We start from the raw sequence: 12,733 nt of genomic DNA, 5'->3' as shown, positions 1-12,733 counted from the left end.
ATTACTGAGGAACGCCAATTTTTATACTGAATTTCTTTACTGAAATGACCATAGACATCTTAACCCTAATTATGGAAGGGTTTGGCACTGGTCAGTAACTATTCCTTTCTCTTTACACAGTTGGCGCTAGGCATGTTCCCCTATCCACAGGTGAGTCATTTTCTATGTTGCAGTGTACTGTATATATGGTTTATTTTGCATTGCATTATGTATATAGTGCTAAATAATAGTGGAGGTAGAAGTAGAGGTTTCAGAGTTTTGTAATAATGGCAGATTGTCATTTAAAGTTGAGAAGGTGAAGCCAGTTCCCCACTGCAGTAGATTGTTTTTACATTGTATTGTTTTAATTGATCAATATTATATGTTTGTTTTAACCAAATATTCAGCACTGAGTAACTGCTGTAGTGAATCACTATCAATGGTTGACATTTCTTAAGAGTTTCTTTTATTCTAAATGTGTGGCTACCATTGACCTCTGTTTGACTTGTTTTGAGGCATTTTGTCTCAAGTGTAAGTGCAAGATAAAAGGTTGTTTTTTTTCATTTCATAAAAAATGTGAATAAACGCTCAAACCATCTCAAATTATTAGATAACATATTAGATTAAGTATTATTTTACTAATTTGGCTGCCTTCTCTGCCCTGACATTGCTAGCAACATCTTGGCACTGATGAGTGAGACTGGCAGATAGTTTTGGAGTACTGCCAGATGACATTGAAAATCTGAGTGTGTACTGTCTGAAGGTTTCAGTTTGACACAAAGGCAGTGAATGAATGACCACTTTCAAACATTCAGGCTAAGTGGCCACTTTGGCACATAAGGAGATAATGATAAGTTTGAGCTTGGACCAATCTTAAAGATATAAAACCAGATGAAATCAGGTCCCTTCAATGCATCTTAATGAGTTTTTAAGTGTTGAATGGACTCTGCTTCATAATACTCACACAATACTCACACAGAGTGTGGAATATGTAGTTAAGTATGGGTGTCAAAGTTGAAATCATGGGAAAATATTCATCACCATCCTCTCTAAACTAAATCCCTAATAGGATTAACTCACTGAAAATGTGTCATGTTATTTTTATGGATTATTGTAGACTTCTCTAACTAATACTTGCTGATTTGGCACTAACAACACAACACATAAAGGGATATTGGAGACTATAATTTGTTTTCATCTAGATTAGTTTTTTGGTAAAGATACACAATTTTGAAATGTATGAAGCCTATTTACTATTTGGATTCATATTTGTTCCATCTGTTGCTGCTTATCCATTCCATGTTTACATCCAAGTTAAATCCTGCTCAAATGTAATTGCTGACCGTAGAAGTGACTTCCCAATCCCATCAACTCTTAATTAGGCCTTTAAAATGGGCTAATCTCACTAATCCCTAATTGAGCAATCTGAATCCGGTTACCTCAGTTTACCCTCCTGGCTGCCTGCCTTCATGGGATGTGATGGGACAGATTTTATCCCACCAAGAGTTTTGTTCTTGGCAACAAGCTACAGTGAGCTTGTAAGATATCATGCTTTGAAAATGTTCTTATATCATGGAAAAAGATGATGGATGTGTGGAAGTGTTTTAATTTGCTGTATTTACTGGAGCATGCCACTTTTACATGTCAACCATGGACGCTAGCTGCAGCCTTCCACATATAAAGCTAGATAAAAAAAACATAGTAAGGTGTTGACGCTGTGTTTTGCATATTACTCGTTTACACTTGTAATCATTTTCAGTGTAAGTTTAATGCAGCGTTAATCTGATGCAACAGCAAACACTTGTACAGCTCTCTCAATCAGATGAAACTTCATTGTAGTTGATTAAAGGAGCAGAGTGTGATGTAACCACGGCACTATCTGCCCAGGGATTGCTTAAGTGACTGCTTTCTTTCAGGATGACAATTACCCTTCCTGGGAAAGAGGGAGCCAGTTTACTGAACATTAGTCCAGGCTGTCGTCTGTGAGTCGTATGACACTTTAAATTCCAAGCAATACACACTATAATTTTGTCTTTGGACCACAGTTGTTTTGTACTGTCTTTTACTATAGTGCTGTGCAGTTGAAGATGGTATCCTGTTATCTGCGAAGTACAGAGAGAAACCCAAATGTGTATTCTCAGTAATTAATGAGTAACACTGAGTTGCCTTTCTTTAAGGGCTTCCACAATTAATCGCTGTCTCTGAGACAGATTACAATCATGACGAAGCCCTCTGGTAATTTCTGTTGTTGATCATTGTTCCTTAAGACATGAAAAAATGGAAATGCAAACCTGTCTGCAAGGGAGCAAGCACGGGTGTTTGTACAGCACTCAAATTAATTGTTCAGTGTTGTGTTGTGCTGTTCACACAATGGTCATTCTGTGTGTGTGTGTGTGTGTGTGTGTGTGTGTGTGTGTGACTACAGCCCAGGGCATGTCTCATTTTAGAGTGCAGTCCCTTCCCTCCAGCAGCATCTATTAACACATTCATTATCATGTTAATTGTCAGTGTATGATCGCTAATGATTGCTACACAGAATCAGCACTGGGCTCTTCCTCACCATCACTCTTGTATTTTTTACAATCTTGTGTGAGTGTGAATTCATGAGACAAATATTTCTTTCTTGTCCATCGTCCATCAATTTTTCTTCCCAGTCTATTTGAAAATGTAATATGTATATATATATATACATATATACATATACACACATATATATATATATATATATATATACATATACATACACACACACACACACACACACGAAAAGAAGAAAAATAAGTCTTCTAGTACTCTATACATATTTTTCTCATCTCTATCATTTCTCCAATATTATCCATAATGTCACTACTTCAAACCAGCCTATATGATGCGTATGTGTGTCATAGATAATTCAAAGTCACATTACCTTCTGCTTCTCTAACGGTTTCATTCAGTTTGAAAGCCGATCATGACTCTCGTTGAAAGGTATCCTTCTCAGTCCAAAGAGGAAGAAGCTACGTATTTGTGTATTTCTCTTTGTATTTAACTTTGACTGTTGGATGATGAGCTCAGCAGGGAGAGTGCGTGCACATTGTTAAGTTTTATTTACAGTGACCCCGCTATTTGGCCCCAAGTCCTTGTTTTGTAGTTAGTGCTGATCAGTGGTGTCAGCAAGAAGAACATTTTCTCAACTCAGAGAATCAGATTCACAAACGGGCTTAAATAAACAGAGATTTGAATTACGGAAGATAAATATTCTTAATTCTTAATATTTTCAGACAGTTGAGCCACATGCATTGTGCTGGAGAATTTGATCTTTTCTTACACCAGTTATTTGTTATCTTCATCCTTCTCCATCACTTTCCATTTTTCCATTTTCTCATTTTCAGTTTCTCCATCCTTTATCCTCAGTCCTCTCCAGTCTTCTTTATATTTAATCTGACACTGCATATATACACTCACCGAGCACTTTATTAGGAACACCTGTACACCTGCTTATTCATGCAATTATCCATTGAGCCAATCATGTGACAGCAGTGCAATGCATAAGATCATGCAGATACAGGTCAGCAGCTTTAGTTCATGTTCACATCAAACATCAGAATGGGGAAAAAATTTGATCTCAGTGACTTTGACCGTGGCATGGTTATTGCTGCCAGACGGGCTGGTTTGAGAATTTCTGAAACTCCTGATCTCCTGGGATTTTCACGCACAACAGTCTCTAGAGTTTACACAGAATGGTGCGAAAAACAAAAAACATCCAGTCAGCGGCAGTTCTGCGGACGGAAACGCCTTGTTGATGAGAGAGGACAGAGGAGAATGGCCAGACTGGTTGGAGCTGACAGAAAGGCAGCAGTAACTCAGATAACCTCTTTACAACTGTGGTGAGCAGAAAAGCATCTCAGAATACACAACATGTCCAACCTTGAGGCGGATGGCACTTTGGTAGCCGGTTGACACTGAGCTGAAAGCTGATACCTACCCAGTATTAGTAAGGTGTTCCTAATAAAGTGCTCGGTGAGTGTATATTATAGAGAGATAAAGTGAAGTAAAAAAGGTTTGGACTCCCCACTGCCACAGCTCTTTCCATCTCAGTGTTAATTTTCCCCTGCCTCCATATGGTGTCGCAGACAGTTCACCTGCAGGCTGTAGCAGAGCGGTGTGGCGATAGCGCTCGGATCCAGCTCGCCAGGCGCAGCCAGCCAAAGTCCTCGGGCCTAAGCTGTCATTTTTGCAGACGCCCGCACAGCTGTCTGCGCCAAACCCCCTGCTACACTTCACACAGAACATTTTAGTACGGGCTGAGGGAGAAGTTGCGTGGGGAATAAAGGAGGGCGAGATTGGGGAAAAAATTGGTGTCACCTGAGATTGTACACCAAAGACTAGTGTAAGATAAGGGATGTGTTAAAGAGGATTTTGGCTTTGAGGGCGTTGCACTTTGCAACGGGCGGCTGTAGCGCCGTTAGGGGTCTTTGTACTCACCCCTTCCATTCAGAGCAAGTGTGTGTGCTTGTCATTTGCTTTCATGCGGAGATGTTGTTTAGTCAATGGGTTGTCTTGCATTCATTTCTTTGTGTGCATGCACACAGCGCAGTCATCATCTCATGTTTGTCATTGATTAGAGATGGTCCCTTTAATTCCACTTCACCACATGTCGTGATTCATTTGCATTCTTTGTCAGGAGTTAATGGAGTTTTTGCACGGCTCGCTCTGAAAGTCTTTGAAGACACCAGACCTGATGTGATGTGTATACAGCCGCCAGCACTATTGCTTCTGATTGATTTGTTGCCTTTTTTGTTTGCTCTCTGGTTGTTTTTGTTTCTCTTCATTTTGTCATATTTTCTCAAATTTGAATGGATTTCTGGATGAAAAAGCATGTCAATTCTTTGAGTGAAATGTGTGTTTGTTTGAATAGCTTCCATTACACATCAGTACATCCATCAAACAACACAGACTTTCTTTCTTTGTTACTTTCTTCATTTCAAATGAAATTGACTTTGATATTAATACGGACATCACCATAGTACTACACGTGTGTTGTAATTTTTCATTGCAATGCGAAAACTAGATGCTAGATGTCCATCACGTGTACTCCTTTTAGAGATAAAATCTTCATTTCAGTATTCATGTTAGGTTCTTCTTTTAGCCTAAATTTAGTCCATAAATGATACGAAGGAAAGATTGCTGCCGACTCTGCCCACTCAGGCAATTATCTGTTCCAGAAACTTTCCTCCAGGAAACGATAATGACTCAAGATCAGGACCACCCATCACCCCAACAGCTTGTAAAACGTACTTGTGTTACTGTTTATTACCATGCTATTTATTATTACTCAAGCATTTTTGGACAGATTACAATGTCCGCACAATCTTGTACTGTATACTTAAGACTTTGCACACTTGTGCCCTAGGCTGCCCTATGCAGCTGCAAACATGGACAGCATAAATGGTTTTGTGATGATATTTTTACTTGCTTGAGCCTTCTCTGTTTTATGTGCGTCCTATATGGGCCCTTACGTATAGGCAAACAGGTGTTGAAAATCTGAATTCATGCCATATAGGTAATAGATGCGGTAGCAGTATTTATTGGTACTTATTGGAAGACAAGTATTTAGTATTTATTGGAAGACAACCTTAACCTTAGAGATGAGCCGCAGAGTGTTTGTGTGATTTATCTTATAATTTCAGGGCAGCACATCTCAGACCAGGAGAGTGACTTGGTTGCTGTTGACCTAACAATAAAGAAAGGAATGGAAAAGAAGACCTCCCAGTCTTATTCCCCCTACTTATGGTTATATCTCCATGGTGACAGAGAGGGACTGTCCTTGCCCACTACGTCTTTGTTGGAACTGAAGGTTTTGATCAAACAAGGAATCTTTTGTCAGAGAGTTGTCTGATTCCTTACCCTTGAAGAAATCTCTTTGAAAATCCTGAAGAAGGGAAACTGCCAACTGATCTCTCACAAGTGTTTATTGAGCTGCTCTTGATGGGACCGGAAATCATTTGACATCTAAAAATTGATTTTGTGACTTCTTATTTTCATGCTGATATTTTCAAATGGGGAGATGTTTGATGTGCTAAGATTAGGTATCTGAATCAACAAATGCCTCCGTGGGGAAACCTTGTTTAAGTATGAACATCATATTAAACAATGTTTACCCTCAGGATGAACATGCAGATAATGATATGTTAACCAGATAATCAGTCTGCAGTGTTCAGAGTCTATGTTAAGAGGGAAAGATAGGACGGGATTATTAAGCCTCACTTTTTTGATGTCTGGTCAAACTACCTAGTACAAGAAGAATAAGTGCTCAATTATGCTTGAATAAGTTAGTCTCCCACTATCCAATTTCAACCCCTGGAGCAGCATGCAATTTTGTCCTAGTAATTATTTCTGAACAAATTAGTTTTCCATAGTCGCCTTTAATGTGTCTGAATCAGGCAAAACTGGATATAGAGGCAGTTTAGGAGTCTCTTGGTATTTACAAAGTGTGAAAACCTGTATTTAATTGAGTGAATCGATAAGTGCTCTAATGCACTGTCAAAAGACCCACAGAAATGAGCAATTCATTTACTGAACATAATCAGGCATTTAGCCAAGCTAAAAAGACCTAGAATGATTCAGTCTGTACGCTGAATTTGTATATCTGTGTTTCTGGAAGTTAAGAACGAATGTGTGTGTGCTGCTAAATTTGGCTATGGCTATTTTAAATAGGGAACTTAAGTAATTGATATTTTGTATCCTTGCATTGTCATATCTTTTAAGGCAAAGACTCGATAGTGTGATGTGTAATGAATAGTGTGATGGATAGTGTAATGAATTGATAGTGTCTGCATCTACGAAATGAGGAGTTCCTGTTCTAGCTTAGATATATTTTCCTGCTTCATTCCCTTTGTATGTTCTGATTGTGATAACATCAGATAGACTGCAGTGAGACAAATATGTCCTGCATCTCCTTTTCAGATTTTCCTATTTTACCTAATCCAGGAAAAGGCTAGTTTTAAGCCTACTGTCATTGTGTTGTATCATGGCAATTTACTACACCTTCCTGGTCTGTTCATTGTCTCTGTTGCACCTGTGAATTAGATGAATGGAACGTACTCATTGCAAAGCTTGCAAAAGCTGTTTGCAACAATTATTCTACATCCCAGCACATCTAGATAACCTGGAGGGCAGGAATAAAGTACTACTCTGAAAATTAGCGTTATTGGATCTTTTCCCCTCATCTCCACAAATGAGAGCAAGGCCATTAACATTTGTGTGTTTTCATTATGTAAATGGTGTTAACGCATACTCACAAATTGCCACCAGGAAAGCAATAATTTTCTCCCAGTGATCATAATGTGTCCAAGTGCATCGTTTTGATTATGACACGCTAATTACATATTGCCTCTTCTCCTCTTTCCGTCTCTGTCTTGCCCTACAGATTCAGAAAAACCAAGGATCTTTAATGGTAAGCTTTATGGCGTTAGCATAAAAGAAAAGAAAATAGAGGTCCCCCCCCCCTCCCCACACACACACACACTCTAGTGTGTCACTCTTGATTGGCTCTCTCATTTGAAAATTCACTCAAATTGCATCTTTGCAATGAAATATTAGATCATGTTTTAACTGCTAGTATTACATTAGGTGCCATTACGGAATAATAAAAACATTCAAGAGCTGAATGATTGCTTCGCCAGAGCTCGCTGCATTTGATTAATCTAAGTAGATACTTTTTATTACACTATTGATTTTCCCTATTGCCGAGACATTTCATGTAGGCTAACATGTTTTTTTTTCATCTCTCTTTCTCCCTCCCATCTTCCAGCCTCTCCAGTTACTGCAATGCATCGTTGATGAGGTGAGTCGTTGTCTTATGTGCTTTTGCATCTAAAGTCAGTCCTAATGGCCCGGAAAGCTTATATTTTGTTTCCTAATGAAGCAAGCCACTCAGGCGGCTTTGCTCCCCGCTCACTCAACCCTCCACCCTGTGCAACTGCCTCAAGCTATTCACATATGCACACGCACATTACTGTAGAGGTTGGACCTGCCATGAGTGACACTGTGTACCAAAACCAAACCAGACTGAAAAAGGGATTTAACCAGGGTTATCTTGGTGACTGTACTGATTGTTCAAGTTCCTATTGAAAATACATTTTACTTTCAACACTGACGCACAACGCATACACCAACAAACATACCAGTAACTATACATGACTGCCCAAGGCCACAGAGAGTACTTAGCTGTCCAATAGGTGAGGTTTATGTCACTCTCACATGCTCCTTAAAATGTCTCCCTCCCTCCTAACACACAAACACAGTGTATCAGTTGAAATGAAAACCAGGCCACCGCATGCTACCACTGAGGAGCTGTTTGTCACCATTTTGACCTGGCTCTTTGTTTGTTCATACTCAACTGTATGCCAATTGGTCTTTGGTTCTCGTTCCCAGATATGTGCACACACAACTTTCGCTGTATCTGTGTACATGTATGTGCATGCTCACACTGTTTGTCTGTATTTTCAGCACAAGCACCAATCTCGACTGGGGACCTTTCCCTTATCCCCGCTCTCCTTTCTACCTCAGTTCTTTGCTGACATGCACTAATAGCAAAAATGCCGCGACACCTCACTAGCCTAACCCAGTCCCCCAAAACCCCCAACACCAACCGAGCCGCACATTAAACATAGCATGCCACTTGTCCTTAAGTGCCTATAGATTGGCCGTAATTAATAATTAAACGCTTTCGGTTGTAATGGGTTGACCCCAGCTGAACTGTTCATTAGTCAGCTAGACGGAGGCATCACTCAAACTATTTTTCCTGTGCCCTTTGCCGTCTCCCCTTGAGGCGAGAGAATGCTCTCTGTTTGTCCCAGGCGAGCCAGCACCGCCTTGCTGTCCCAGCCAACCCAGGGCTTCTGATAGGGAGAGGAAAAGAGAGATGAGGATAACCACGCTTTGGATAGATGAAGTCACTCAAAGAGAATGCAAAGGTTGAGGACTGTATTATAGATCAAGGAATATACCCATCAGTGAACCATAGGACACCCATAGAAGTGCTGTAGCTTATAATGCCGCTCTTATGTTGCCACCCAAGTCAGACCGATATCAGCAACTCTGCTTATCACTACTAATATGATTCAGTGGCATCATGGAACCTGTAAAGAAAAGCAGTGGAGGACAGTTTTATCATGTGGAAACCTAACTGGTTGTACATCACAAGCAGTGCCAGGTTATGACATATTAGAGAACATTTGCGTTCTCAATGTACATGTGTCGTATCACAACCTGTGGTACCCTGTGACGATATTGTCCTCTTCTGCTCTTCCTGAGATAAAACCAATGATATTATCCATCCATTGCTGCTGCTTTGTAAGTTCCTCCCTTCAGTTGGGTTTTAATTGTTCTTTTTGAAAATACCTTGTAGCATAGCTCGGATGGGCTAACTTCGATCCCATGGGCCGATTACTTTAATGGTACGCTATTTTTAAGTGAGCTAGACATGTTTTTATATAAAGCGACGCATCAAAATCATGTCAGGGGTGATAAATTATAACCGACTCTCTGACATTTTGTAAATATGGTCCATTAGTATGTAGATGTGATCCGAATACTTTTTGTTTTCTTTGCTTGTGAAGGTTTGATATTGTGTGTGACTTATCCACTGGGGATCTGAAAGTTGCATTAATGTTTGGGTGAGAAATATGTTCTTGTGAGTGGATCATTAATATTATTGTAGCTAGAGGTGTGTTTGGTGGGGGGTGGAGTGTGGCATTCTGCCCCTCGCTCGCTTGCTCTCTCTCTCTCTCTCACACACACACACAGAGTGAGGCATTGCCATGGGATTGCAGAGATAAATAAGAATAGATAGAGAGCAAATAAATAAGGAGATAAACATGGATGTAGTCAAACTTCTTCCAAAGCTTCCCCAGTCACCAGAGCTAAACATCATTGAACCTTTATGGGAAGGTCTGGAGCACAGATTGCAAAGTAGATTTCCACCTCCTGCATCCCTCAAATAACTGGAGGCTTTGCTTCTTGAAGAATGGTCCAGTATCTTTCTACACACAGTTCAGGACTTGTATGACAGCAATCATAGAGGATTTAAGTTGTTCTGAAAGCAAAGGGTGGCTCTACTACGTATTAAGTACTTGATATTCCTATATTGTTAGGTTTTTGTGTTATTTTGTCTACCCCTATTAAGTGCATATAAGTACATTTACACCCCACCCCTTTCACTTTCTCACTCTCCATCCCACTATCCAGTACTTCCTTTTAAATAGTATAGTATGAGAACATTTGTGCCTTATTGAGCTTATAGGTTTTGAAAGAGAAGTTCTCTGTCACAGTTGTGCCATCTGTCCTCTGTCCATCCTCATTAATGTGCCTCCCTCCTCTCCTGTTGAATAGCAAGTGGCTCCACTAATAAAGAACTCCCGCTTCATTTTCAAGCCTGTAATTACTGATCTAATTTTGCCTAATAATTGCTTTATGCCAATGACATTTATATTTACTCGTACCCTTGTACCCTTGTAGTGTGTGTTCTGTCTCAGAGTAGAGGGCATTGACAACCAGAAGAATAATTCACCCAGACTAGCCACTTTCATCAGCCTGCTTGTCTTTTTGCACCATCGCCTGCCGCCACATCAAAGCCACGGCAGCGTTCCTCTCAGCTGGAGATATGAATACATGCATGAATATGTGTGTGTGTGTGTGTGTGTGTGTGTGTGTGAGTGTGTGTGTGTGTGTGTGTGTGTGTGTGTGAGTGTGTGTGTGTGTGTGTGTGTGTGTGTGTGTGTGTGTGTGTGTGTGTGTTTATCTCTGCAAAATGTGCATGCAAATGTTAGGACTGTGCAGAAGAGAGAAAGAGAGATTTTGGATCAGAATCAGCCTATACAACACAAAAATAGGTTGTGTAGCCAATATTTTCCAGGATCTATGTGTCCAGTTGGTCCTGTTTTTCTGTGTGTGTGTGTGTGTGTTTGTCTGTGTGTGCTTGTTTATTTGTGTGTGCGTGCACCATAGCCCAGTGGGGGAAAATTGTTTGATACTCTCCCTCTAAACGGAGTGTACACTGAGGCGTATGGCTTGCAGTGCTCGAGGGCGTTTGTGTGTGTGTGTGTGTGTGTGTGTGTGTGTGTGTGTTGTGTGTGTGTGTGTGTGTGTGTGTGTGTGTGTGTGTGTGTGTGTGTGTGTGTTCGCACGCGCTATGATATATTGCTCATCCAAGCGGCGGCAACACTCTGAAGCACAGCGAGATTAGAAGGAGCCCATTCCTTTGTTAATTTAAATGGGTGCATGCATCATGCTTTGCAGGAGCCCGCCGATCAGAGCATTAAGGAATGGGGAATACTGCCCAGAGGTGTTTTTAATAGCACAGCAGGGCTCCTAATGTAAAGAGGTTTAATCCCCCTGCGTTTGACTGAACGGCTGTTTCTGGACCCAGGCTTTGTGCTTTCTGTGTGTGTGTGTGTGTGTGTGTATTTTTGTGCATATCTTTGTATGTCGCTGCTGTGTATATTCTGTGTATGTCTGTTAATATTTCAACTAACTTTACAATATATACAGTATATATATATATATATATATATATATATATATATATTGTATATATACTATTATATAATATATACTGTATGTTAAAGAATAAAGCAAGGCCTTTTTTTAGTATGATATACAGTATATTATGCTATCATGCTTTCTTGCATTCTTCCCCATCATTTCATTATTTTGAATTTATCAAACTACATGTCCATTATCCTCTTTCTTTCATATCATCAAAACATGTTTGCAAGTTTTCTAACTCTTTTGAGAACTAGAAAGATTTTTTTCAACACCAGAAAGCATAGAAAACGCTAGGCCTATTGCCTTTCATACACAGTCCCATGGATGACTCTTTATTGTCTTTATTGTCTTGAGAGAGAGAGAGAGAGATGATAGATGTTTATTTAATATTGCTATTGCTACGCAGTGGTCAACTTTGTACCTTCAAGGATACAGAGGGCGAAAATGAATTGAAATGTTCAGAGCTTTTCATACTGACAGTCAAGGGTAGGAAAGGAAGGAGAGAGCGAGAGTGGAGAAAGGGTGGGAGAGATGGAGTAATGAGGGGAGGGGCAGTAATAGAGGGTCAGTCTGGCACAGCTGTTCTACATGACATGGCTCATAGAATCTCAATTGACAACATGTACCAAGCCTGAGCACACACATACACACACACACAAGCACACACACAGGGGCTCACACTGACAGTGGCCAAAAAGACATTTGCCATGAGACTAACCATTGGTAATAAAACACTTAAACACACAAAGTTGTTTCCCTCCTCCGTACACATGAATTCTTGTCTCCTTTGTGTGAGAAGATGCAAACGCACACAGTTCACAAGTGCTGTGTTATGGGCACACAGATGGCATGTACCTCAAGGACTGGGAGAAAGCCCCAGTCAGTGTACACATTCATCATGTAGTTTGTAAATGTAAACATTGACTGGTTGATGTACAGTATGCGCCAAAACATTTCGCGAACTGTTACCAAGTTACGAACTGTTACCAAGTCTGTATTCTGTCAACACACAGTCAATATATTAATATATTTCAGTCATTCATCAAAAGACCTTAAAGCTGGAATCTGGGACTTGCTTCCACCAATAAATGGTTATTTTATCCATTTGGACCGTGGAGTCAGGTTACCAGTTTGCAGTATTACCATGGTTGGAGATGCTCTCCATAGGCCGCTACTGAATTTTTTGACCGGGTAGGACGAAAGTCTGCTAACTATCCAAACAATG

The 12,733-nt window shown here is 40.2% G+C and overlaps 1 protein-coding gene across 1 annotated transcript in view; it reads left to right on the top strand.

Annotated features, from left to right (window-relative positions):
- The window catches only part of map2k5 (mitogen-activated protein kinase kinase 5), a 66,311-nt gene that overhangs the window by 33,648 nt on the left and 19,930 nt on the right, over positions 1-12,733 (top strand). Inside the window, exons 17-19 of the mRNA XM_071520505.1 lie at positions 121-150; positions 7,388-7,414; positions 7,772-7,804. Coding sequence (XP_071376606.1) covers positions 121-150; positions 7,388-7,414; positions 7,772-7,804 — 90 coding nt within the window. The remainder of the gene's footprint in view (positions 1-120; positions 151-7,387; positions 7,415-7,771; positions 7,805-12,733) is intronic.

The sequence above is a fragment of the Centroberyx affinis genome, unplaced genomic scaffold, assembly GCF_046629955.1.
Source record: "Centroberyx affinis isolate AG114_WGS23_722 - 3 ecotype Tasmania unplaced genomic scaffold, CSIRO-AGI_Caff_v1 ptg000805l_1, whole genome shotgun sequence".
NCBI lineage: Eukaryota > Metazoa > Chordata > Actinopteri > Beryciformes > Berycidae > Centroberyx > Centroberyx affinis.
This window is presented reverse-complemented; position numbering and strand designations above follow the sequence as displayed.